The following is a 25,153-nucleotide window of genomic DNA, read 5'->3' as shown; positions in this document are numbered from 1 at the left end:
CTGAAGACGAGTTCAGAACCAACTTTGGCTGTCCAGGACAAATGGCATACATAGCAGTGGTATCTCCACCACTACTATAATAAGGTTCCCCATAAAACTCCAACCAGACCTTTATCTAGGCATGTGGACTGGATGGCCAAGAAATGAAGGATTACAGCATCATCAAGGGAGTAAATTACAGCGTCCAATGATATATCCATTGTCAATCATGGAGTCCAGTGATGTAAACAAAGAGCTTGGGATCCCAGGTTAAGGTTTTTGGCCATATTTGGCCATGACCATATACTGTATAGACAATAGTGATGAGTTCGAGATTTGGTCTGAACACAAGTTCAGAACAATCTTTGGCTGTCTGGGACAAATGTCATATATGGTAGTGATATCTCTACCACTACTATAAGATACCCCTTCCAACCAGACCTTTATCTAGGCATGTGGACTGGGTGGCAAGGAAAGGAAGGATCAGGGCATCATCAAGGGAGTCAAGGGGATCCTAGTTGACATCATTGACCATATTTGGTCATGACCATATATAGACATTGGGGATGAACTCAAGGTTTGGTTCGAACATGAGTTCAGAACGAACTTTGGCTGTCCAGGACAAATGTAATTTATAGTAGTGGCATCTCTACCCTTAATATTCCAACCAGACCCTTATCTAGGCATGTAAAACTGGGTGGCCAGGAAAGGAAGGATTATGGTATCATCAAGGGAGTCAATCAGTGATATACATCCATCATCAGTCACCGTTTCCAATGATGTAAACACAAGGTTGGGGACCCTAGTTGATGTCATTGACCATATTTGGTCACTAACATATATGATCATTAGGGATGAGCTCAAGGTTCGGTCTAAATAGGAGTTCAAAATCAACTTTGGCTGTCCAGGACAAATGTAATTTATAGTAGTGGTTTAAAAATCTCTGATTTTAAAGGATATATTGAGTTTCCTCTAGTCTCATATTTTGCTACATCATCATGTTTTGCACTTTTTAATGTCAGATTATTAACACTTAAAAGGTGACCTGTCAGGGGGGGAAATATAAAGTAATCTAAAGTAGTTTATTAAAGCCCCTCTTTCGTAAAACACTACGTGTCTGCCGTCTCTGCCTTTGTTACATCCTGAGTCCTGGTACAAGAATGCCACTAGTGAGGTTTACCACACCTGATATACACACTTTTGCCAGGTCAGTGAATCAGAAAGTATTGGAACCAGAGGATTGACATGACAGCCTTTAAAGGTCAACAGTGGAAACACACATATTTTCCTAAGATCAGGTCTAATATATAGCGTATATCAACTCAAAGCTCAAAAGGAAAGTTCTATTTAACCAGGCTTGTGAACCATACAGCCCTGCCTGATAGCACAGCCAGGATTGACAACCCACATTTTCCTCTTAGTGCAAGTTTGCTGTAAAAACACTAAAGTTGACTCTATCTAAGATTTTTAGGAAGAGTGTGTTGATGGATAAAGTGTGCTCTAATTTTACCATTAAACCCAATGCCAAGTGTACAGGATACACAATTAATGATCTATTTTTACATTTTTTTTTTTTACTTAAAGGAAAATTAAATGACTATGTTCCTTTATATTTGAGGCTATTAAGTGGAGAGTAATAACATTTGATGTATCTGTACTGCAAGGTACTACATGGAACCGTAGCCAAATTCCTAACCAGCTGAGGAGGGTGCACTGCACTAATTGAAAGTGGACCTTGCTGTAAAAAATAAGGTCCACCTAAATTGCTTGGGCTGCTGCCCCATTACAGATTACTGTTAATAGCTGTTTATAATGTACAAAAAAAAAAATCGGAACCATACTTACCTTACCCCCTTCTTCTGCATGACCTCACCTTCCTTTCAGGAAGATTCTGCAGAGCAGCCAAACTCCCACCCACAAGAGCATCTTGTTACAAGATTTTAGCTGCTCTGTATTCAACAGGTTCTACCCGGAAGGAGTGTGACTTTATCCTTATCTACAGTGCCTTGAAAAAGTATTTACACCCCTTGAAATTTTTCACATTTTGTCATGTTACAACCAAAAACGTAAATGTATTTTATTGGGATTGAGTGACATTTTTGCCCATTCTTTTTTTGCAAAATAGCTCAAGCTCTGTCAGATTGGATGGAGAGCATTTGTGAACAGCAATTTTCAAATCTTGCCACAGATTCTCGATTGGATTTAGGTCTGGACTTTGACTGGGCCATTCTAACACATGATATGCTTTGATACAAACCATTCCATTGTAGCTCTGGCTGTATGTTTAGGGTCGTTGTCCTGCTAGAAGATGAACATCTGCCCCAGTCTCAAGTCTTTTGCAGACTCTAACAGGTTTTCTTCTAAGATTGCCCTGTATTTGGCTCCATCCATCTTCCCATCAACTCTGACCAACTTCCCTGTCCCTGCTGAAGAAAAGCATCTCCACAACATGATCCTTCCACCACCATGTTTCACGGTGGGGATAGTGTGTTCAGGGTGATGTGCAATGTTAGTTTTCTGCCACACATATCATTTTGCTTTTAGGCCAAAAAGTACAATTTTCATCTCATCTGACCAGGGCACCTTCTTCCACGTTTGCTTTGTCCCCAGATGGCTTCTCGCAAACTGCAAGTGGGACTTATGGCTTTTTTTCAACAATACTTTTTTCTTACCACTCTTCCATAAAGGCCAGACTTGTGGAGTGCCACGACTAATAGTTGTCCTGTGGACAGATTCTCCCACTTGAGCTGTGGATCTCTGCAGCTCCTCCAGAGTTACCATGGACCTCTTGGCTGCTTCTCTGATGAATGCTCTCCTTGCCCGGCCTGTCAGTTTAGGTGGACGGCCATGTCTTGGTAGGTTTGCAGTTGTGCCATACTCTTTCCATTTTCAGATGATGGATTGAACAGAGCTCTGTGAGATGTTCAAAGCTTGGGATATTTTTTTTATAACCTAACCCTGCTTTAAACTTCTAATACAGGGCAGTCTTAGAAAAAAACCCTGTTAGAGTCTGCAAAAGACCTGGGACTGGGACGAAGGTTCACCTTCCAGCAGGACAGTGACCCTAAATATACAGCCAGAGCTACAATGGAAGGGTTTGATCAAAGCGTATTCATGTGTTAGAATGACCCAGTCAAAAGTCCAGACCTAAATCTAATTGAGAATCTGTGGCAAGCCTTGAAAATTGCTGTTCATAGATGCTCTCCATCCAATCTGACAGAGCTTGAGCTATTTCGCAAAGAAGAATGGGCAAAAAGGTCACTCTCTAGATGTGCAAAGCAGATAGAGACATCCCCAAAACGACTTGCAGCTGTAATTGTGGTAAGAGGTGGTTTTACAAAATAATGACTCAGGGGGGCTGAATACAAATGCACGCCACACTTTTCATCTATTTATTTGTAAACCTTTTTGAAAACCATTTATCATTTTCCTTCCACTTCACAATTATGTGCCACTTTGTGTTGGTCTATCACATAAAATCCCAATATAATACCTTTAAGTTTTTGGTTGTAACATGACAAAATGTGGAAAATTTCAAAGGGTGTGAATACTTTTTCAAGGCACCGTAGGACACGAGCAGAAAATGGGGGAGAGGTCACTTTTTTCTTTACATGTTACAACTACTAAAAGTAAGTGATTTGTGAAGGAGAAAGGGCCCCCAGGCAGTGTAATCAGACCTTGTACTTTATTGCAAGGTCTACTTTCAAGACTTGGTAATGCATCTTTGCATTCCAATGCTAGCCATCTAGTGATGTCACCATAGATGATGCTGCCAATGCTGTCCTTTGATGACCTTGATGCTCTCCTTGATGACTGTGGTCACCAGGGTAGGAGGGTCAAACACCCTGATAGGGACACTGATGGCAATAAAAAAACCTTTAACAGTTCCACACCCTAAAATAAATTAAAAAACACGAGTTTGGCATAAGATACACTTTAAGTATAGAGGTATTTTAATTTATTTTTGCCTTTTCTGAACATGTTTCTTAATATAGAAGCATGTCCTTTGTCAACTTTCATGGTGTCACAGGACACTCCTCTTATAATTTTTTCTGATAGGCATATAAAACACAAAATTGAAAACAGTAAAGGGTTCTGACAGCCAAACCACAGGACTTTTTTCAGTTACTAGGGACAATTTAAGCATTGGAATCTTTACACGGTAAAGTAGAACTCCAGTTAAGCCAATCCTTCCATCCATTTTGAAACCCTGCTGATTTTTCTTTTTAAAGAAAATACACTATGCACACCTTCTTTCTTCCGCGGTCTGATGTCAATGGTTTGGTGACATCACGGGTCCTTCCATGTTCTTTCTTGGCAGCAGTGGTGGGGGATCTTTTCACCAGGATTAAGCAGTGCTCTGTAATGGCGTGTACGTGCCGCGCTGTCCATGAGTACTGTGAGCCCAGGAGGTGTGTCTATGACAGCCAGGTCTCACCGGAAGTAGGATGAATGATGCTGGTCATCATTCAAACCAAAAAAGACTGGTGACACCAGGCGGAGAAGTAAGTTGTAGACATCATTGGGTCCTGAAGAGGGTGAGTAGTGTTTGGCCAGATTTTTTTTAATGTAAGATAGGGGAGGGTACCTTAGCTGGAATTCCACTTTAAAGTTTCATCAGCATTCTTATAAATTCTAGTTGTAGAATTGTAATGAAGACTTATCCTGTACACTAAGCTTCGACAACAAGCTGTCTCTTGAGTGATTTATGGCTTCCACGTGGCTGAAACCACTAACCACAGCCTAATCCATATGCCATCATGCTTTTGCTTCCACTGCTTTGAGCAAGATAAACAAAGTCATGTTCATCAAGAGCCTTTAATGCATGTCCCTCTGACATGTTGGTTGACAGATCCAACTCTTGAGGTGGTCAGTCCAATGAATGACCTCATCATTGATGAAGATGACACCGCAGAGTTCATCTGCCAGTACTCTAGGCCAGTGCAGGCCACCTGGAAGAAAAACGATGTAGACGTAAGTTCTGACGGGAAAAGAATCATTGTCGAGCAGGATTGGAATGTGGCCAAGCTGACCATTAAGTCTGTGGTTCCCGAGGACGGTGGCGTGTACGTGTGCGAGGCTGAAGGCACTAGAGTTGTGGCTATGCTGGAAGTCGAAGGTGAGGTCTTCGACCACATGCGGAAGACTCTTACTCCTGCCAGTCTAACAAGCCAACCATTAATACTGATTACTGACCTGGATGGGTTTTACGTCTTTACAGGGCTGTCTGCATCTTCTCTTGATCCCTGTTTTTGCATTAGAGGTCACCTTCTGGAATAGAAGAAATCGTATTTACTCTTACTTGCAAACTGGGGTGATTGGTTGTTTTTAATTTAGCATCAGTCACAATTTTATATTGATATAATATGGGTAATTTTCAAACATATATAAGGGAACCACATTGCTTATTTGTCAAAAAGGGTGTTCCCTTTTATATAGTACCATTGTGTTTTGTAGAGTCTGTGAACATTGTTGGCTTTCTATTGTTTTACTTTCATATTTGAATATTCTGTGTTGTTCTCACGTATGTTAAAAAAATAATATGTGTTGATTATTGTTCTTGGACTTGGACTTGGTCCCAGTCTTAGGGAAGTTTATGAGCAATAGTTCAACAGAGGGAAGGAATAATTGGTCCAAGTCTTAGGGAAGCAAGTGAGCAATATTTGGACACCAGAGGGAATGTAAATAGCAATACAAGACAACCATACATCAGTTGCTTTGTATTTTTGCTGCAGATCAATTTTTAGGGCTCATTCGTAATAGTTCTTATAGTACTTGAACTATTTCCCAGCTTGAACTGCCAGCCAAGCGTTGACAGAATAAAATGAGAGGAACCCCAGAAATTTCAGAATCAAATGTCACATCTACCAGTTACAAGGCAATCACTTAAGTTGAAGCTAAAATTCTTAAATCTTTTTTTTTGTTGTTTTAGATCAGGTAGAGAAAAATGAAAGCTGACACTGCAGCAAAACATGATAAAACATGTGATTTAATGCACTTTACTGGAATCTGATTTATTTTTCCTTCTTTCAATTGATAATAGGCCTCATTTGACCAGTAAATGTAGCAGCCACGACAGATCTAAAAGTTTTTTTTCTTAAAAAATAAACCTAAAGCCCTCAACTGCGAACAAATTTGGCAAGTGGCACAACAGTTTAATAGTATAGTTTGTGAAACTCTTTTTTTTGCAGTACCACAGTGCATTGTCTTTAAAGTCTAATACAATATCAAAACACAGTGCACAAAAGCACTTCAGAACCACAACTCCACATTCCCCAAACCTCCTTAAATCCCTATATCCACCATTATTCTCAATATTAAAAAAATAGACTTTAGGTAGTGTTTGGAAGAAATTGGCTAGTCAAAAAAGCACCTGAGAACTTGAATAGCCTGTAAATAAAAGGAGAAAGGCAGATTTTGTCTTGCAATAAAAAATAATGTTCAGTTGCTATACAGAATGTTAGCAGCATGGTTAGTCCGCAATTTAAGAGGGAGAGACGAGGCTGGTTTTATCTTGAAATATACATTAGAGTATATTATTTGTGAAACAATTGCGACAAATATTGTTTAGTGTCTGGGCAGTATGTAAGCAGCCTGATAAGTCTGCATTATAAAATGGCAAGACAAGGCAGGCTTTATATTGAACCAGAAAATAAAGTGTATTTTTTAAGAGACAAATGCCACAACTATTTTTCAGTGGCAGGACAATATGTAAGCAGCTTGTTTAGGTCATAGTATAGGAGAAAGGGACAAGGCAGGGTTTTATCTGAGAGACAAAACAACCAACATTTTTATTCTACATAACCTACTTAAGGTAACTGCTAAAGAATTTTTATGAACTGGGAATGAAAGTGTTAAAGTATAACTAGAGGCAAAACTTTTTAAAAAAATTTTGGATAGAGTCAGGGAGGGTTATAATCCCTGTAAGGTTTATTTTTTTTCATCCTTGTCACATTGGGGAAATTTAACTTCTCTTCCTGTCCCATAGCCAAAACAGGAGGTGAGAGGAAATCCCTGTAAATTAAGGGAATCCCTTGGGGCCCCCTGTTTACCAGAACTAGTGTTCCCATTGTAACATTTGAGATTTTATTTTACTTTCATTTTCAACGATAATGGTAAACAGGACAAATGGAGAGGGTGAATCTCCCTAACGGGGGCGCAGACAGCAACAATAACTGACAAGCATTCTAATCCCTCCCCACTTTATCCAAACCTAAAAAAAAAAAGTTTTGCCTTTAGTTATACTTTAACACATCATTTATTGTATTAACATCATCATTTAATCTGTACAGTTTTGTCCATTTTGTCAAGTTCTAATATATGCCTTTTGAGAGTTCTATGTCTTTATGTGCTTTACCAATTTACAACAAGGTGTATATTTTGCCAACGCCTGGGAGCAAATAGTAGTTTGTACAGATAGATACTATCTCTGGTTTAACAGATGAAATACAGTAGCTCTACATTTTCCCCTAATTACTGAAACACATTCTGTAAAGTTCTTATAACAAATATCTGTATCAGAGTTTAAAAGCAGTTGAAGTTCGAAGTAGTCAACTGGTGTTATAGCGGTCTTTCATTGTGTTTTTTACTAGCCAAGAATAAGATATTGCAAGGTCTGGAAAATGTAGATGCGATAGAGGGTGGCGAAGCTCTCTTTGAGTGTTACTTGGCCAAACCAGAATGCTACAACTACAACTGGCTGGTAGATGATGAACCAGTAAAAACTACAGAGAACATTGAGCTGGTGTTCTTTGAGAATGGGCGCAGGCATCTCCTCTTGCTGAAGAACCTCACTTCTGAGGACAGTTGCCGAGTCACATTCATGGCAGGAGATGCGGTTTCATCTGCTTTCCTCAATGTTCGAGGTAAGGCCTGCAATCACTGCATGCCCGCTACGCCTGCTGTCCCATCACTGGCAGTGTCCCCTTGCACAAGTCCACTGATCCGCATGTAATCTTGGAAACTTAGCCAACCTAGCCAGTACTGACAATATTATAACTCCAGGATGAGTAGATGGAAGCTTTCTAAACTGTGGTGTTGATATATCTGTGAAGGTCTCATTTATTGAAGTAGTGAAATATCTAGTAGCAGTTTATCTCATTTAACTGGACTTGTTCCATTGAAGATGTTCCACCACTCATCCAAGTGGCCTTCTCTTTGCATACGAGTGTTGAGAACATACTCCAGCATTTATACCCACATGGGAAACTTTGTCAAGTTAAATGTTTAGTGTCCAAGACAGGGGCGTAACTATAGGGCCCCATGTTCCAGAGGGCCGTGCAGCTCCCCTATACATCTGGTGAGCTGGGTGGCGGGAGCAAGTATAGAGAAACCAATTCCCTCCATTTTCCTCCTGCAGCCACTAAAAGCCTGCTTCCCTTCTTCTCCCTCCTGTAGGTATTCAGCGGCTGCAGGAGGAAAATGGAGGGCATTGGTTCCACTATATGCCATCCTGCCATCCCTCTAATCCAGGTTACTTGTCTCCTCCTGTTCTCTGGCCCCTGTGTGCTCCCCTGGCCCCCCCCCTCCAACCGGATGCTGCGGAGGATGTGTCAGGATAGAGAGTGGAAAAGGGGCTAATAATTGTAATTTAAGGGCCCTTTCCTTTTCTGAATTGGACAGTGAGTGATCAGTACCGATCACTCCCATGTCCATTCAGAGCTGAAGCATAAAAAACTGTATTTACTATGCTTCCATTCGTGAATGAACAGAAAGCTCTATTCCTGTTCACTCATTCTGTGCAGCTAAGGATATTAAGGGCTGTGTCCTCAAACTCCTCTGTCTCAAAGGTGAAGCATTAGAGGCCTGTTTAGATCCCTGATATTTCAACAAAGCCCCCCCCCCCCAATGGGGCTACTGACAACTACTGACACTAGTGGCAGAAACACCAGGGTGACAAAGGTCGCAATTCTGACGGCCCTGGTGTTCTGCCACCGTGGTGGGGGGGGGCACGACAGTGGGATGGGGGACTGCTGCAGAACATCTGAAAGGGTCCAGCTGTGGGAATGTAATAAAAGGCCCCACAATGGGAGTAAAGGGCCCTCGGGATCAGTGGGACCTTTCATGGTTTCTTGCACTGGGACCCTTAAGGTTCTAGTTATGCCTCTGGTCCAAGAATAAATAACAGTAATTTAAAAAATTACTGACACCAGTGGCAAAACTACCTGGGTCAAAAAGGTCACATTACTGACTGGGCCCTGGCATTCGGCCACTGTGGGGGGGGCCAAGACCGCAGGAAGGGTGCCTGCTGCAGAACATGTGAAAGGGTTCAGCTATGGGACTGTAATAAATGGCCCGCAACGGGAGTAAAGGGTCCCAGGATCAGTGATAAGGGCTCCGACTGGGGATCAGGGGGCCTTTCCTGGTTTCTTGCACCAGGACCCTGAAGGATCTAGTTATGCCTCTGGTCCAAGAACATGATAAACTTTAAAACTTCCTATTTTAGTTTTGAATATATACATTAGAATAGGAGGCTTCCCAAAACTTTTTACAGCTACAGGTACATCATATGGTGGAGCAATCCATATCTGCTGTGATATATCTCATGACGACATAGAGATAGGATAAAGGTGGCTTGGCTGCCTTGTGGGTATAAATAACGAAGTATGTTCTAGACCAAGGAAGCCACTTGGATGACCGGTGAAACGTATTTAAAGAGGAGTTCCAGTCTGTAAAAAAAAGAAAATTAAAAGTCAGCAGCTACAAATACTGTAGCTGCTAATTTTTAATATAAGGACACTTACCTGTCCAGGGATCCCTCGATGTCGGCACCCCAAACCGATTCGTCAATCGGCTTCGGGTGCAGGCGCCGGCATTGCAAGTAAGGGAAACCAGCAGTGAAGTCTTCAGGCTTCACAGCCAGTTTCCTACTGCGATTGCGCAGCACAGTGCTGTCTGAATGGTCCCGTCGTCTTCTGGGATAAACACGGGTCCCAGAAGGCAGTGGGGGGGGGGGGGGGGCGAGGGCCCGATGTAGATCATCGTGCAGCGATCTTACCAGGAAGTGGTACCCGCTACCCCCCAAAAAGTGCCAAATGTGGCAGTGGAGCGGGGGAGAGTGTGAACAAACAGAGCTTCCCCTTTTGGGTGGAGCTCCACTGTAATATTACAGAACAAGTCCAGCTAAAATTCAACTAATACTAATAACCATCGGTGTCAATGATCACATGTTAGGCATAGATCACCTTATATCTGATAACGTATTAAGTCATTTAGTAAGGGTTTAATATTATTTCTCATTAGTGAATAGATTTTTTATCTAATATTTATGAACATTTGCCCTGCTATTTACCGCTGCATGACCAAATTCCTTTACATCGGCATGGTCATTGTATTGGGAAATGTACAATAGAAGAAACATTTTAGAGATATCTATTTACATCATGAAAAGAATTACATTAGCTACCACTTTTAGGTGATTATTGTTTTTCTTAAATATTATAATTTTACATACTACAATGGATAGAATTAGAATAGAAATGTAAAAAAGTGTAAAATAAAGGCAATTAAGTCACGTTTTTGAAATAAGGTTTTTAGATGTTGATCTGAATGCAGCAAATTTAATGACTGTTGATTATAACAGTATGAATTAACAAATAAGCGGTGATTAATGTAAACAAAATCTTTAGCATTGTTTAGGACATTTTCTGTCCCCTTTCCAGGAGTACAGCTTGAAGCCACTTTAGTATTCCCGGGATTGTGTTGGGAATTAAGTCTTTCTTTGTGCCAAACTGAAGCTCTACTCGTGTATGGTGATCTTTGCAGCTCATGAGTTCAGCACAAGAAGGGCTATTTCTTCTTATAGGGAAAGTCAAGTGTAGTAAAAAAAAATAAAGTATATATTAAGCCAGAGGCATATTCAGAAAGGATGTTGCCAACATCCCTCTATCGAATAAATGTGTGAACGATCCCCTAAAAATGGGACTCTAAGAGGCAACCCAATACAAATGGAAAAATGTCATCAGAATCTTTATTTAACAAAATCTAAAACCTGATTTCAAACTATACAGTATATGGCTATATATACACACTCACCAGCCACTTTATTGGGTACACCTTGCTAGTACCAGTTTGGACCTCCTTTTGCCTTTATTCCTTGTGGCATAGGTTCAACAAGGTGTTGGAAACATTCCTCAGAGATTTTGGTCCATAGTGACAGATTTGTCAACTGCACATCCATGATGCCAATCTCCCCGTTCCATCACATCCCAAACGTGCTCTATTGGATGAGATATGTTGAGTGTGGAGGCCATTGGAGTACAGGGACCTCATTGTCCAGTGGTAAGATGATTTGGGCTTTGTGACATGGTGCATTATCCTGGTGGAAGGAGCCATCAGAAGATGGGGACATTGTAGTCATAAAGAGATAGACAATACTCAGGTAGGCCGTGGTGTTTAAGCGATGCTCAATTGGTACTAAGGTGCAAAAGGGTGCCAACAAAATACCCCCCACACCATTACACCACCACCACCAGCCTGAACCGTTGATACCAGGTGAACTTACACTGGACCCCCTCCACATCCCCCCAATCCCGCTGTACCTGAAGCCGGCGATCACCCGCTAGGAGACATTGGATCGCCGCTTCACTAGTCCAGGGATTTGAAATCAAGGCAGGATGGATGATGGATCCATGCTTTCATGTTGTTTATGCCAAATTCTGACCCTACCATCTGAATGTCGCAGCTGAAATCCAGACTCATCAGACCAGGCAATGTTGTCTTCACTACGTCTAGATACCTAAATGCATTGAGTTGCTACCTTGTGATTGGCTAATTAGCAATTTGTGTTACCAAGCAATTGAACAGGTGTAACTAATAAAGTGGCCAGTGAGTGTATAAGAAGATGCTAAACAGTGCTAAATACAACAATATTCCTGGTATCCTACAAAACACATCCCCTTAAAACCTCACAAGTAACAAACATATGGTGATGATAGTTTGTTGGTGCGGGGAAAGAACCTGATGCATTTCAGAAAATATGTTCACAATACATCCCCTTTAAGGCTTTTTATTCCTTTGAAGTTAAAATTTAGTAGAATTTCTCAGGTGACATTGGCCTCAAGAATACTACAACCTATGTGTTTGACTCCAGGTTGGCGCCTGGAAGTTGTGAATCCTCCGGCTGACGCTAAGGTGAATGCTGGTGAAAAGGCGACATTTACTTGTGTATTAAGTGAAGCCGTGCCGGTAAATGAAGTCTCTTGGTACTCTAACGGATTGCCTATTCAGCCAGATGAGAACTGGTCCATGCACGTGGAGGGCAACCAGTACAGACTAATTCTTAACGATGCCCAACTACATCACTCCGGAGAAGTGGCTTTTGCTTCAAGAGATATAGTTGCGTCTGCCAAGTTGGCCATTCTAGGTAAGAAGATTCCTCAGCACTCTTATATCAAATCATAAAAACTATTTTTAAATGCCCACATTGCTTAAAACATGTCTATTCCATCAACACTTCATCACTGAAGGCCTTATTTTGCATCCTTAAGTCATACAACCATTAGTTGTTGTCAGTGTTTTGATCATCCATTTTAGTAAAGCATGGTCCATTTCACTTAGATGATTTCTTCACTCATGACTTCCTTGAAAAATGTGTCTTATTGGGTGTATGTTGTGCCTTTAGCCCTTCCCGATCCCCCAGAAGAGCCGGAGATTGTAAGTAAGACCAGCCAGTCCGTGACTCTGTCATGGTTCACCCCCTTGAGCGATGGTGGCTCTCCGATTATTGGATACAATGTTGAGATGAAATCGCCTGGTGGTGATTGGCAGCAGTGCAACATGGAAATCATTCAAAGTATGGAATATGTTGTGCAAAACCTGAAACCAGGCGAGCCTTATCGTTTCAGAATTTCCTCCATAAACAAGCTGGGTGTTGGGGAACCTGTTCACTTACCTCAAACAGTCCAGCTAGGTGAGAACCTGTGGCCTCGCACCGTGAGCTTTAGAAAGCTGTGTAGATATTCACTCGCATGGCTTTTGTTTGATTCATTGATGCCCCGGGCCGAAAAAAAAAGAAGCTGAAAATGCATTATAAAATATGTATATATTTCTTCTTAAAAGTCATATGCTGTTTGCCTAGATGTGATCTTCTCTATGTTGCTTTCACTGGCCCATGCTTCACTGTAGAGTTAGTCAAATGCAAAGCAGCACGACTGGTGGGACTACTTGGCAGATACAAAACTGGACAATAATTACTAAGGGTATGTACAGCTGGAGTGTTAAGACATTTGTACCATTTGTGAACATCTTCTCCTGAACTACCTAAGAAACATGGCTGTCCCTTGAACTATCAATCCCTAGAAAAAGGATGCAAAAGTGAAAATTCCAAGCAGCCAAAATGATACATGTACAGCCATGTTACTAACAGAGAGTAGAAGGTGTCACCAAGACTTTAGCATATCTAAAGCAAAAAGTTTTGTATAGTGTAGAGAAGGTCTATAACTCCTGACAGGTATTTATTGCTGGAAGGTATACGTAGAATAAAATACCACACAAAGGTATAGGTATATCATGCACAAATATCTTTATATTATCACAAAAGTTCAACAACATAAAAGATGATGTTTTGGGGGCTATGAAGCCCCATCCCCTCTTCATCAGGGCTTACCACTTCAGCCCCGGAAGATTTTATCCCCTTCCTGACCAGAGCGTTTTTTGCGATTCGGAACTGCGTCGCTTTAACTGACAATTGCGCGGTCGTGCGACGTGGCTCCCAAACAAAATTGACGTCCTTTTTTTCCCCACAAATAGAGCTTTCTTTTGGTGGTATTTGATCACCTCTGCGATTTTTTATTTTTTGCGCTATAAACAAAATAAGAGCGACAATTTTGAAAAAAACGCATTATTTTTTACATTTTGCTATAATAAATATCCCCCCAAAAATATAGAAAAAAACATTTTTTTTCCTCAGTTTAGGCCGACGTTATGGCGGACATGTCGGACATTTTTGACACATTTTTGGGACCATTGTCATTTATACAGCGATCAGTGCAATTAAAAATGCACTGATTACTGTGTAAATGGCACTGGCAGTGAAGGGGTTAACCACTAGGGGGCGGGGAGGGGTTAAGTGTGTCCTAGGGAGTGATTACTAACTGTAGGGGGATGGGCTGTATGTGTGACGTCACTGATCTCTGCTCCGATGACAGGGAGCAGAGATCGAGTGACACTTGTCACTAGGCAGAACGGGGAGATGCTGTTTACAATGACATCTCCCCGTTCATCCTCTCCGTGAGGCGATCGCGGGTATCCCCGTGGCGATCGAATCCGCGGGACCTGCGACCTGACTCACAGAGCTCGCCGGCGGCGCGCACGCAATGGCACGGCGGGGAATTCAAATGGACGTACAGGTACGCCCATTTGCCCAGCCGTGCCATTCTGCCGACGTACATCGGCGTGTGCCGGTCAGGAACAGGTTAAATAGCTGGTTTAGTTGGGCCCCTAATGGATAATAGGGGTTAATATATTTAAATTTATTTGAGAATAGAGTCCAACAAATCCAGAAATGTAACCTTTAACTGGCTTTTCTCATCCTTTTTACCCCAGAGGAACCCTTGAAATAATGGTCAGGTCACAGGGAACCTCTACTAAGACTACTGCATGGGGGGTCAATAGGAAAAAGCCCTTACGTGAGTGGTGCCTCACAGTGTGGTTAGCATGCCACCCTTACAGTCAGCTAAAAAGACCGTGTTATGCTACTGGCTCTAAGTGGTGGTGGACCTTGAAATATCAACTCAAGGAACCCCTTGCAATTTTTGGAGGAACCCAAAAGTTGAGTTGAGAATGTCTGTTATACAACCTGAAGTTGTATAACAACTTCAACAAGTTGGCATCTTTGGAATTCCACGTTGAAATAAATATACTTGGATATATATTTGGTATGGTGTTTTTATTTTCCTTTTATTCTCCTTACACCTTCCATTGATTATCAGAGATGCCGGTGGGTCCTCTTGTGTTAGAGAGTTGCCCGACTAGAGTCATTGTGCTCTAGTACACTATAGACTCACCTTCACAATCAGGAACCAAACCAGTGGTAAATCCATCTTCTGAGGTTTTTGTTACCGCCTTTGTCTTTTCTGGGAATATTCACCCTTTGTCCTGTTGGCCATTGTCCCTGGGACAGAAAATGATGGAAGATCCAAAGTAACATGTTGTCTATGAGGATAGAAGGGAAATCTTCCAAAGACAAGACCTGTTCTATTGACAACTGTCAAGGAGAGGATATCATCCTACTTGAGATACATTTCCTCTCTTGTCTTGTTATGGAATAGAAATCTCCCTAAAGGAACACAGAGCAAAAAAAAGAAAAAAAAAAATGGGGGTTTTAAACATTCCTTACTCTATACAAAAATGAGAACTGGCTTTAGATATACTATAACAAGCACAGTGCTCAAGCGGATCATTAAGTGTTCTCCAAAGCATACACACCAATGATGAACCCTCTCTTTAAACTGTCTATCTGCACATACCCTAACCTGGCATTTAGGTCTACATTTGCGCTAACAAAAGTTAGCCTTACTTCTCTGATACAGGGCAATGAATGCAAATACCTAAGATATTGACGTAATTTAGTGCAAAGATTGACCTAAATGAAATATCTGATCTGCATGGCTTTTAGGCAACATTGTTTTTGAGCTTTCTTTTGTTTACCCATTGCTTTAACTGGTCACCATGTACGGACCAGAGCAATTTTTATATTTCTGCTATGGGCCTGTTTATTCAGCAATAACTTTGTAATTACCTAAGATAACAATGTAATACATACTGTATATTGTTTCTTAATGATAAACAAGAATTTATTTTGGTAATACTGTCTTGCAAAAAGGATTTTATTTTTTATGCAATCTATAGGCAAAAAAATGCACTTTTTTCTACTTTGATCAGTATCAGTAAAAAATAAATAAATAAATAAACAAATTAAAACACACTGTATATATACACTACATTACCAAAAGTAATGGGACGCCTGCCTTTACACGCACATGAACTTTATTGGCATCCCAGTCTAATGCCCCGTACACACGGTCGGATTTTCCGATGGAAAATGTCCGATCGGAGCGTGTTGTCGGAAATTCCGACCGTGTGTGGGCTCCATCGGACATTTTCCATCGGATTTTCCGACACACAAAGTTGGAGAGCAGGAGATAAAATTTTCCGACAACAAAATCCGTTGTCGGAAATTCCGATCGTGTGTACACAAATCCGACGGACAAAGTGCCACGCATGCTCAGAATAAATAAAGAGATGAAAGCTATTGGCCACTGCCCCGTTTATAGTCCCGACGTACGTGTTTTACATCACCGCGTTCAGAACGATCGGATTTTCCGACAACTTTGTGTGACCGTGTGTATGCAAGACAAGTTTCAGCCAACATCCGTTGGAAAAAATCCATGGATTTTGTTGTCGGAATTTCCGAACAAAGTCCGACCGTCTGTACGCCCTATTAGTCCGTAGGGCTCAATAATGAGTTGGCCTACCCTTTGCAGCTATAACAGCTTCAACCCTTCTGGGAAAGCTGTCCACAAGGTTTAAGTGTGTCTATGGGAATGTTTGACCACTCTTCCAGAAGCGCATTTGTGAGGTCAGACATTGATGTGGACAAGAAGGACTGGCTCGCAGTCTACGCTCTAATTCATCCCAAAGGTATTCTATCAGGTTCAGGTCAGGACTCTGTGCAGGCCCGTCAAGTTCCTCCACCCCAAACTCGCTCATCCATGTCTTTATGGACCTTGCTTTGTGCACTGGCTGTTTTTTCAGGGGTTGGGCTTGGCCCCTTAGTTCCAGTGAAGGGAACTCTTAAGGCGTCAGCATACCAAGACATTTTGGACAATGTAATGCTCTTAACTTTGTGGCAACAGTTTGCGGATGGTCCCTTCCTGTTCCTACATGTCCACCAGTGCACAAACAAGGTCCATTAAGACATAGATGAGCGAGTTGGGGATGGAGGAACTTGACTGGTCTGTCCTCAACCCTATAGAACACCTTTGGGATGAATTAGAGTGGAGCAAGGCCTTCTCGTCTAACATCAGTGCTTGACCTCACAAATGTGCTTCTGGAAGAATGGTCAAACATTCCAATAGAAACAATCCTGAACCTTGTGGACGGCCTTCCCAGAAGAGTTGAAGCTGTTATAGCTGCAAAGGGCGTGCCAACTCAATATTGAACCCTGCAGACTAGGACTGGGATGCCTTTAAAGTTCATGTGCGTGTAAAGGCAAATGTCCCAATACTTTTGGTAATATAGTACATATATATATATATATATATATATATATATATATATATATATATGTGTGTATATATAATATATATATATATATATATATATATATATATATATATATATATATATATATATCTAATGTAGATAAAGATATACATTTTATTCTATAATTTGTCCTGTTCAAAGTGGCACTAAAATTATAATTCTGGTGCAAAGTATTTGCAAATGTAGTAAAGTTTTTTTTTTCAATGCTGCACTTTTTTAATGCAACACCAAAAAAATAAAATAAATAAATAAACAAATTAATAAATCAAATAAAAAAGAAAAAAACTGTGGTTCCAGAGAACAAAATCCCAACATCCATGGCCGGCCTTGGTTCCTACTGGTTGGATAAGCCAAAGAGGAATCAAGAAGGTGACTTCTCATTTTTGGGCAGCTTGCCTATTGTCAGTAACACCTAAGCCCAAAATCCAAACCTAAATGGGGTGGTACAGCAATGGGGCTTGCAATACTGCTTTTAATAGAGTCTGGATTTCGGACAGTCATGTTCCTGACTGTTCTATTGCTATATTTACTGAATTTTCCTGGCTTAGCTTCTTTGGGCGGCCTGCTTACTGTGATTTATATATTTTCTAACCAGAAATTCATTTTTTTTTAAATTTCAACTAAAGCTGGCTATACACTTGTAGAGTTTGATTTGAATTTCTTTGTTTTTAATGAACGTTTATTCAATGTTCTTTTTATTAGTGGAGTCAAATTGATGTTTGTTTTCAACCGTAGTGCCAAGAAAATTCGAAGGAGCAGGATGGAAATTTTTTTTCAAACAAACAAATTTATAAAAATGTGTGTGGTTTACATTTGGGAATTTCCATTCACTCTAAAATCTAATGTTAAAAGCAAAGGAAATTTTGAATCACTTTCAAATGATGCTAATCAAGTCATCGAATGTACTGAAAAATTTAGTATGAATGTTTGTTCAAAAATGTACTAGTGTATGACCAGCTTAAAGTGTAACTTCAGTCCGCTCTGGACAGGCTCTCCTCCGTCGCCGCCATTATTGTGCATGTGCAGATGCTGTCAAAGTCAGGGGTCAGGGTCAGAGACCAATAGCTATAGCAGCAGAGACCTTCCCACCAACCAGCAAGATGAGTACACAAGCAGGTCAACTTGGTAGATGGGCTCACCCAAGGAGTAGGGTCTTAGCACTAACCAGTGTTCACCAGAGTTCCTGATGGCGGAGATTGGTTTTGCTACGTGTTAGTACCAGGTCGTGGTCCTCAGGATTGCCCCACCAGGAGGTGAGCAAGCCTGGGGCCAGTAGCAAATATAGCAAGCAGAAGCGTGGTCAGTAAACAAGCCAAAGGTCGGTAACAAGTGTTTGCAGGTTGGGATCAAGGGGAGACGTAGTCGAGGAATAAGCCAATGGTTGGTAGCAAGTGGGTGCAGGTTGGGATCAGGCAAAAGTGTAATCGAGGAACAAGCCAAAGATCACTAATGAGTAGTAGTGGAGATACAGACAGCAGCAGGAGTGACAAAAGCGAGATATTGGCTGGAGAGAGCACAATAATCTGGCAAACAGGAAGTGCAAAGGCATGGCTTAAAGCGATTGTAAAGGTAATTTTTTATTGTTTTTAAAATAACAAACATGTCTATACTTACCTGCTTTGTTCAATGGAATTGACCTCCTCTTCTTGAGTCCCCCGCTGGCGCTTTCTGCCCAGTTCCCCCATGGGAAACTCATGCAAGCTCGCTCCCAAGCCCCGCTGCTGCATCCATTGACACAGACAGCGGGACTCAGCCCCACCAGCTACCTCATCACTGGCTTTGATTGCCGGAACTGGGAGCCATTGGCTCCTGATGCCCCAGCAAAGCAAGAGAGACCTGGAAGTGAGGGGAGAGAAGAGCTGAAGAGATGCACGGCGCTGAATCGGCGCATTAAGTTCAAAACTGTTTAGGCTTTAGATCCATTTTAAATAGGTAGTTCATGGGAGGAGCAAAGAGTTAAAGGTTCACCAGAAACAAGGTTCAAGGCCCAATTGTTCAAGAAATTGTCCAGGGAGCTGTCCAGCATCTCAGGTGGCTCAGGAAGAAGAGACACCGTCAGACACAGCAGAGGTTGCAGTTTCAGATCTGGGCTTAGGCAAGAAAAGCGACAATGAAACTTGGCACCACAAAAAAAGTATGCTGTAAAAAAAAAATATGCCCAATGGTAAAAGGAGGAGAGAGGAGGGGGAGGCAGGGCAGCACAGCATGTCATTTTATGGGTGAAGGTCTAGTTTAAAGTGATTGTAAAGTCTCATTTTTTTTTTTAGTTAAAAATAAAGAACATGTTATACTTACCTGCTCTGTGTAAAGGTTTTCCACAGAGTAGCCCAGATCCTCCACATCTCGGGTCCCTGGATCGAGCTCTTGACCCCTCCCTCCTCCCGTTCAATGCCCCAATACCAAGCAGCTTGCTATGGGGGCACCCGAGCTAAGCCACAGCTCCCTGTGTCCATTCAGGCATGGATCTGCAGCCCGGCCCCGCCACCTTTCTCTCCTGATTGGCTGGCTGACTTTGACAGCAGCGAGAGTCAATGGCGCAGCGCTGCTGTCTCAGCCGATGAGGAGGGGTGTCCCGGGCAGCCGAGACACTCCTGCAACATCTCTGCATCTGGGGGGACCTCAGGTAAGTATTAGGGGGTCTGAGGGGGGCTGCTGCACACAGAAGGGTTTTAATCTTAATGCATAGAATGCATTAAAATAAAAAAACCTTCTGACTTTACAATCATTTTAAGTTTAATGTGGAAGACATGTGGTGATATTGGGTCAGTAGTTGCTAAATGTGGATACTTTCCTCAGTACAGGATACATCTTGGACACTATTTAGCATTTAATATATTTAATATTCAAGTATATGATAACAAAAATGTTAATAAAAGGTAAGACTAAACAGTGGAGATAGATTCCATAGCAGGGGCAAGGACATCCGCATAGGTATCTTTTGACAGCATTGGGGATGCGTCAAAAAAAAACAAAAAGATCCTGACCGGCTCACAGTAGATCGTAGGATATGCAAAGTAAGGGCTCAACATAGTGTAATATTGTAAAACACCATGATTTATTAAAAGCAATTTCACTTACATTTGTGTAGATTACAAACAGCAAGTACAAAAATGCCAGAGACGAAGATAGGTCTTTCTCCGGTAACCAAAATGGCTGACACTCGGCCGCGCATGCGTGGTCGCATGTGTGTGTGACTCCGCCCTTCGCGTTTTGTCAGATATGACTTCATCAGGAATCATCCACTAATAATTCCTTTTTTTTTTTATTTTATATTGCAAACTTTATTTGCAGCATGTACATCATTTCTTTTTAGCTCATGCATAAATGAGATGCTTCATTTTGCTCTTTCATTTTCTGGATAGGGGTTTACAATTATGTTAACTGGTTTTGTAGCATTTCTAACTCTGTGCGGTTCCATTGCAGAGCATCCCGTCATAGTAAAACAGCAGCTGGAAGACAAAACTGCAAGGGAGGGTGAGAGTCTTCGCCTGGAGTGTGAACTTTCCAAGGAAACGCGGGACGTCACCTGGATGAAGGAGGATGAACCACTCCATCCAGGGAAGAAATACGAATGTTTTTCTGAAGGCAGAAAACAAATCCTAATCATTCATAATGTCTCTGCAAATGACCAGGGTGGATATTCTTGTGTGACCTCATCGGGGGTTAAAACTTCTGCAACTGTCTCTTTAGGAAGTAAGGAATTTTACTTATGGAGTGCATGCTTTTCAAGCAAATATAGACTAAATGTAGACCTAAATCAACTTTAGGGTCTTTACTCCGGCATCTATGTCCCCCATTCGATGTGTTCCACTGAGGGTGCAGGCAGTGCAGGGACAAGGTTATTTAAAGCCCAGGGCGACATGCCAAACAGCACCGCCCCCTCCCAAGATGCATGAACATTATATGTCAGCAAAATCCCCTGCCCCCCAAAAAATAACTGAGCACTACTGTACATGATTACCTCCTAAGCATAAATTCCCCATCCTCCCAGGATAAATCCACACCCTGATATAATCCACCCTCCCAAAACACATTTTTGCCCCCATCCCCCAAATAACTCCCGGCACAAATGCCCTCCCTCCCCCAAAAAAACACCCCTCCAAGCATAAATCCTCCACCACTAAAATTTCCCCTCCAAGTCCACATCCTCTCCCCCCACTCCAAACCTCCTAGCACAAATTCCCCCCCAATCCTCAAATTCCCCCTCCTAGCACAACGAGTCCTCTCAATCATCCCTATTAGCACAGATTCCCCCCCCCCAAAAAAAATTCCCCTCCTAGCACAACCCCCCCACCATATTTTAGCACAAAACCCCCCAATCCACCATCCTAGCACAAATCCTCTTCTTCCACCCCCCATCCCAACACAGAAACACAGATCCCCCTAAATCACCACTTCTAGCACCCCTCCCGCAAAATTCCCTTACTAGAACAACTCTTACGGCCTTCCGCCCCCCAAATTCCCCCTTCCAGCACCAATCCCCTCCAATCTCATCACAACACCCTTCCACCTCGCAGCCGCCCCTCCCGCCCAACCCTTGTCCCAGCCCAGGGTGCAGGTCAGGCTAGGAGTCCACCCTGACTTCATGTAATCCACAGAACAAGTAGAGAAAAATCTCAGCCACTGCACACCATAGAAGCCTGGCGTGTTATAAGTGATAGCAGCCTCAGTCTGAATCCATCCAGGCCATGCCCCCCTGACATGTTTCGCCCTACCCACATGGCGTAGTCATGACTAAGCCCCATGGGTGGGGTGAAACATGTGCGGTGGCTGAGATTTTTCTCTATTTGTTCTATAAACTGAATGTAGAATTGCAGTCAAAAGTTCTATTGTTTTGGGCAGAGTGGGGGAGGGTTAGAATGTTTGTCAGGTTTTTATTGCGGTCTGTGCTGGATACATTTCTCCTCATTCCCTGATTTGGTTACAGGTGGTCAATGACAAAAAAAGATGGGGAAAAATGTTCTGCTGTAACTCTAAATTTCTGTAGAACTGAACTCCTGTCATAAATACCTTAATTTAAATATATTCCTCAATGCCTACAAAGCATACAGATCAAATTTGTGCGCACCGAATGCTTTGGCAGGTATAACTTGGTAAAAGTGACATCATCACCGTGCTGCACAAAGCAGGCCCCACCCACTACAGGCTGCCTGTAGAAAACTAAAGGCAACTACTGCAGAACACCTCCCCCTTTCCTCATTTCTATAACATACCCTGTTTCCCCGAAAATAAGACCTAGCGTGATTGTTGGTAATGGCTGCAATATAAGCCCTATCCCCCAAATAAGCCCTACCCTGTTTCCCCGAAAATAAGTCCTACCCTGAAAATAAGACCTACAAGGACTTTAACTGGGGCTTATTTGGGGGGCAGGGCTTATATTGCAGCCATTACCGACAATCACGCTAGGTCTTATTTTCGAGGAATCAGGGTAGAAGTGAGGTGTCCTGTATTCCAAAAAATAAAGGTAACTGATAACAGTCTGCCCAGGGAGAGATCACAGGAAGTTATCAGCTCAGGAGATTTCTTGCGGGATCAACAAGTATTTCTTTGAACCTAGAACAGATATAGCATAACCAAGTGTTGGGGCAAGGTCATCTAGAGCCCAGGGCAAACATGCCAAACTGCCCCCCCCCCCCAAGATGTATGAGCACTATGTATACAAATCCACCCCCTGCTGAAATCTTCCTCCCAGCACAAATATTCGCCCCCCCCCCACAAAAAAAATCCCCCTGCTAGCACGAATCCTCTACCCCTCAAATTTCCCCTCTGAGTACACATCTCCCCCATTCCCAATTCCCCTCCCAGCACAGATCCCCACTCATTTCCCCCTCTTAGCACAAATCCTCTACCCTTCAAATTCCCCCTCTAAGTAAACATCTTCTCCCCTCTACTCCAAACCCCCCCAGCACAAATCCCCCCCCCCCCCCCCAGTACAACCCCCCCCCCAAAAAAAAACCCTTCTTAGCACCATCCCTACTGCACAAATAGCTCCCCCCTCAAAAAAAATCTCCCCTCCTAGCACAAACCACCCATTCCAACACAAATCCCTCAAAATCACTATTCCTAACACACACACACATTTCCCCTCCTAGAACAGTTCTTACCCCCTGTCTCCCCTCAAATTTCTCCTCCCAACACAAATTCCCTCCCTCTCAATCTCCCCCCACCTCAAATGATACCACAGTGCCCAGGCCAGCCGCCCCTCCTGTCCCACCCCTTGTCCCAGCCCTGACAAAACCCTTTCAAGGATTGATTTAACAGCCCAAAATAGAGAATAGGAAAATTCCTTGTTGGGTTTTACCTTAATTTTAAATGAGTCAATGAAAGACTAACATAGGGTCTAATCCTTCTTAAAATACAAATTTTGGAGCTGGTGTTTTGTTTGCAAATAACCGCTATTAACATAGTGATTTTTTTATTTATACATTTAACATGAATTTAAAGTGAATTTCTTTGCAACTTTTTTCTGTTTTACTCAGTTCGATCCATCACGGAACTGATCACAGTACAGGAGGCTTTTACTGTGGCCCATGAACAGTCCAGTCTTGGAGTTGCAGACGAAGAGAGCACTCAACCGAATTTGCCCCCTGAAGCCGCACAAGAAGGCGATCTTCATTTACTGTGGGAGGCATTAGCTAAAAAGAGAAGAATGAGTAAGGAGCCCACTTTGGATTCCATCTCTGAGGTTCCAGAAGAAGATGATAAACGCAAGAAAAAGGCAGATTTTTCAGGCTATACCTCAGAAGATGTGGCTAAAACCAGCGAGGCAGATTTCTCCCTTACAAGTTCGGACGATGAGTCCCGCGCTGGAACGCCGTCCCTCGTGTCCTATCTTAAAAAAGCTGGCCATTCCACTATTACATATGGAGCTAAAGTTCAGACAATATCTACAAAAAAATTCTTTAAGCATTTTGAGGCCGCCACCACTGAAGTCAAGGAGGTTAAGAAACCAGAACCTCCAGAAGAACTTGAGATGTTGGATGATGATCCTGAACTGGAGAAAGCAGCAACAAAAATTCAAGCTGCCTTCAAGGGATACAAAGCACGGAAGGTCATCAAACAACAAGAATGTCCTTTGTTTACAGAGACCTTCAAAGATCTTTCAGTTGAACCGGGTGGAACTGTCCAGCTTGAATGTGTTGCCATCAGCAAAACTGATGTTACAGCTCGTTGGTTGAAAGATGGCGAGGAGCTTTTGGATGGACGCCATTATCATATTGACAACTACAGTGATGGAACTTGCTCTTTAATTATCACTGCTGTAGAACTCCAGGACACTGGAGAATATACATGTGAAGCATCAAACAAATTTGGAGCAGTGACCCACAGTGCAAAACTGGTGGTGGGGGGTGGCGTACAAGACATCCCACATAGGCCAATACACATTCCTGCCAAGCGTAGTCATACTACCGACAGCGAGACGGAGAGCTCTTCTGGAAGTGAGTTAGACGACGCCTTCCGAAAAGCAGGACGGAGACTGCACAAGATCTTTAAAACAAAATCTTCTCTAGAAATCTCTGACGTGGAAGAAGAAATTTTTGTGAGTGCCGATGAGGGAGAAATGCCTCCCATTGACCACCAGACCTACCGAGAGGATGACAGATACATCTACATCAAATTTGAAATTTTGTCTGAAGCTACAGTCGCTGCCACAAGGTTCAGAGAAATGTTTTCTGCCATGGGTTTCCAAGTGAAGATTGACATTCTTGAGCAAGGCCCGAAAAAGACTGAGCTACGGATAATGAAGATAGAAACAGGGGCTACAGAGCAGCAACGCCTTCAGGCCAAGCAGCAGATGACTTTATTGACAACAGACACAGGTTAGAAGAGTATATTTTTATGTAAAATAAAATAATGGGAGGATATTGCTGCTTAAATAAGTGCCATAAGTGCCATCCCATATATACAG

General features: G+C 42.3%; 1 protein-coding gene and 1 long non-coding RNA gene across 13 annotated transcripts in view; one reads left to right on the top strand and one right to left on the bottom strand.

The window, feature by feature from the left end:
- The window catches only part of OBSCN (obscurin, cytoskeletal calmodulin and titin-interacting RhoGEF), a 407,958-nt gene that overhangs the window by 268,738 nt on the left and 114,067 nt on the right, over positions 1-25,153 (top strand). For 10 of the 12 annotated variants that reach the window (XM_073629454.1, XM_073629462.1, XM_073629460.1 and 7 more), the window contains 6 exons: positions 4,832-5,098; positions 7,572-7,844; positions 12,071-12,343; positions 12,602-12,889; positions 20,668-20,937; positions 23,724-25,064. In XM_073629454.1, coding sequence (XP_073485555.1) covers positions 4,832-5,098; positions 7,572-7,844; positions 12,071-12,343; positions 12,602-12,889; positions 20,668-20,937; positions 23,724-25,064 — 2,712 coding nt within the window. The remainder of the gene's footprint in view (positions 1-4,831; positions 5,099-7,571; positions 7,845-12,070; positions 12,344-12,601; positions 12,890-20,667; positions 20,938-23,723; positions 25,065-25,153) is intronic. The other 2 variants (XM_073629465.1, XM_073629461.1) reach the window with 2 other exon arrangements.
- LOC141144090 (uncharacterized) overlaps positions 1-25,153 on the bottom strand; it is a 175,209-nt gene that overhangs the window by 75,690 nt on the left and 74,366 nt on the right. The window contains exon 2 of the long non-coding RNA XR_012244351.1: positions 5,176-5,250. This is a non-coding gene — a long non-coding RNA (uncharacterized lncRNA). The remainder of the gene's footprint in view (positions 1-5,175; positions 5,251-25,153) is intronic.

The sequence above is a fragment of the Aquarana catesbeiana genome, linkage group LG05 (assembly GCF_042186555.1).
Source record: "Aquarana catesbeiana isolate 2022-GZ linkage group LG05, ASM4218655v1, whole genome shotgun sequence".
Lineage (NCBI taxonomy): Eukaryota > Metazoa > Chordata > Amphibia > Anura > Ranidae > Aquarana > Aquarana catesbeiana.
The sequence above is the reverse complement of the archived record's forward strand: the minus strand, read 5'-3'. Positions and strand labels throughout refer to the sequence as shown.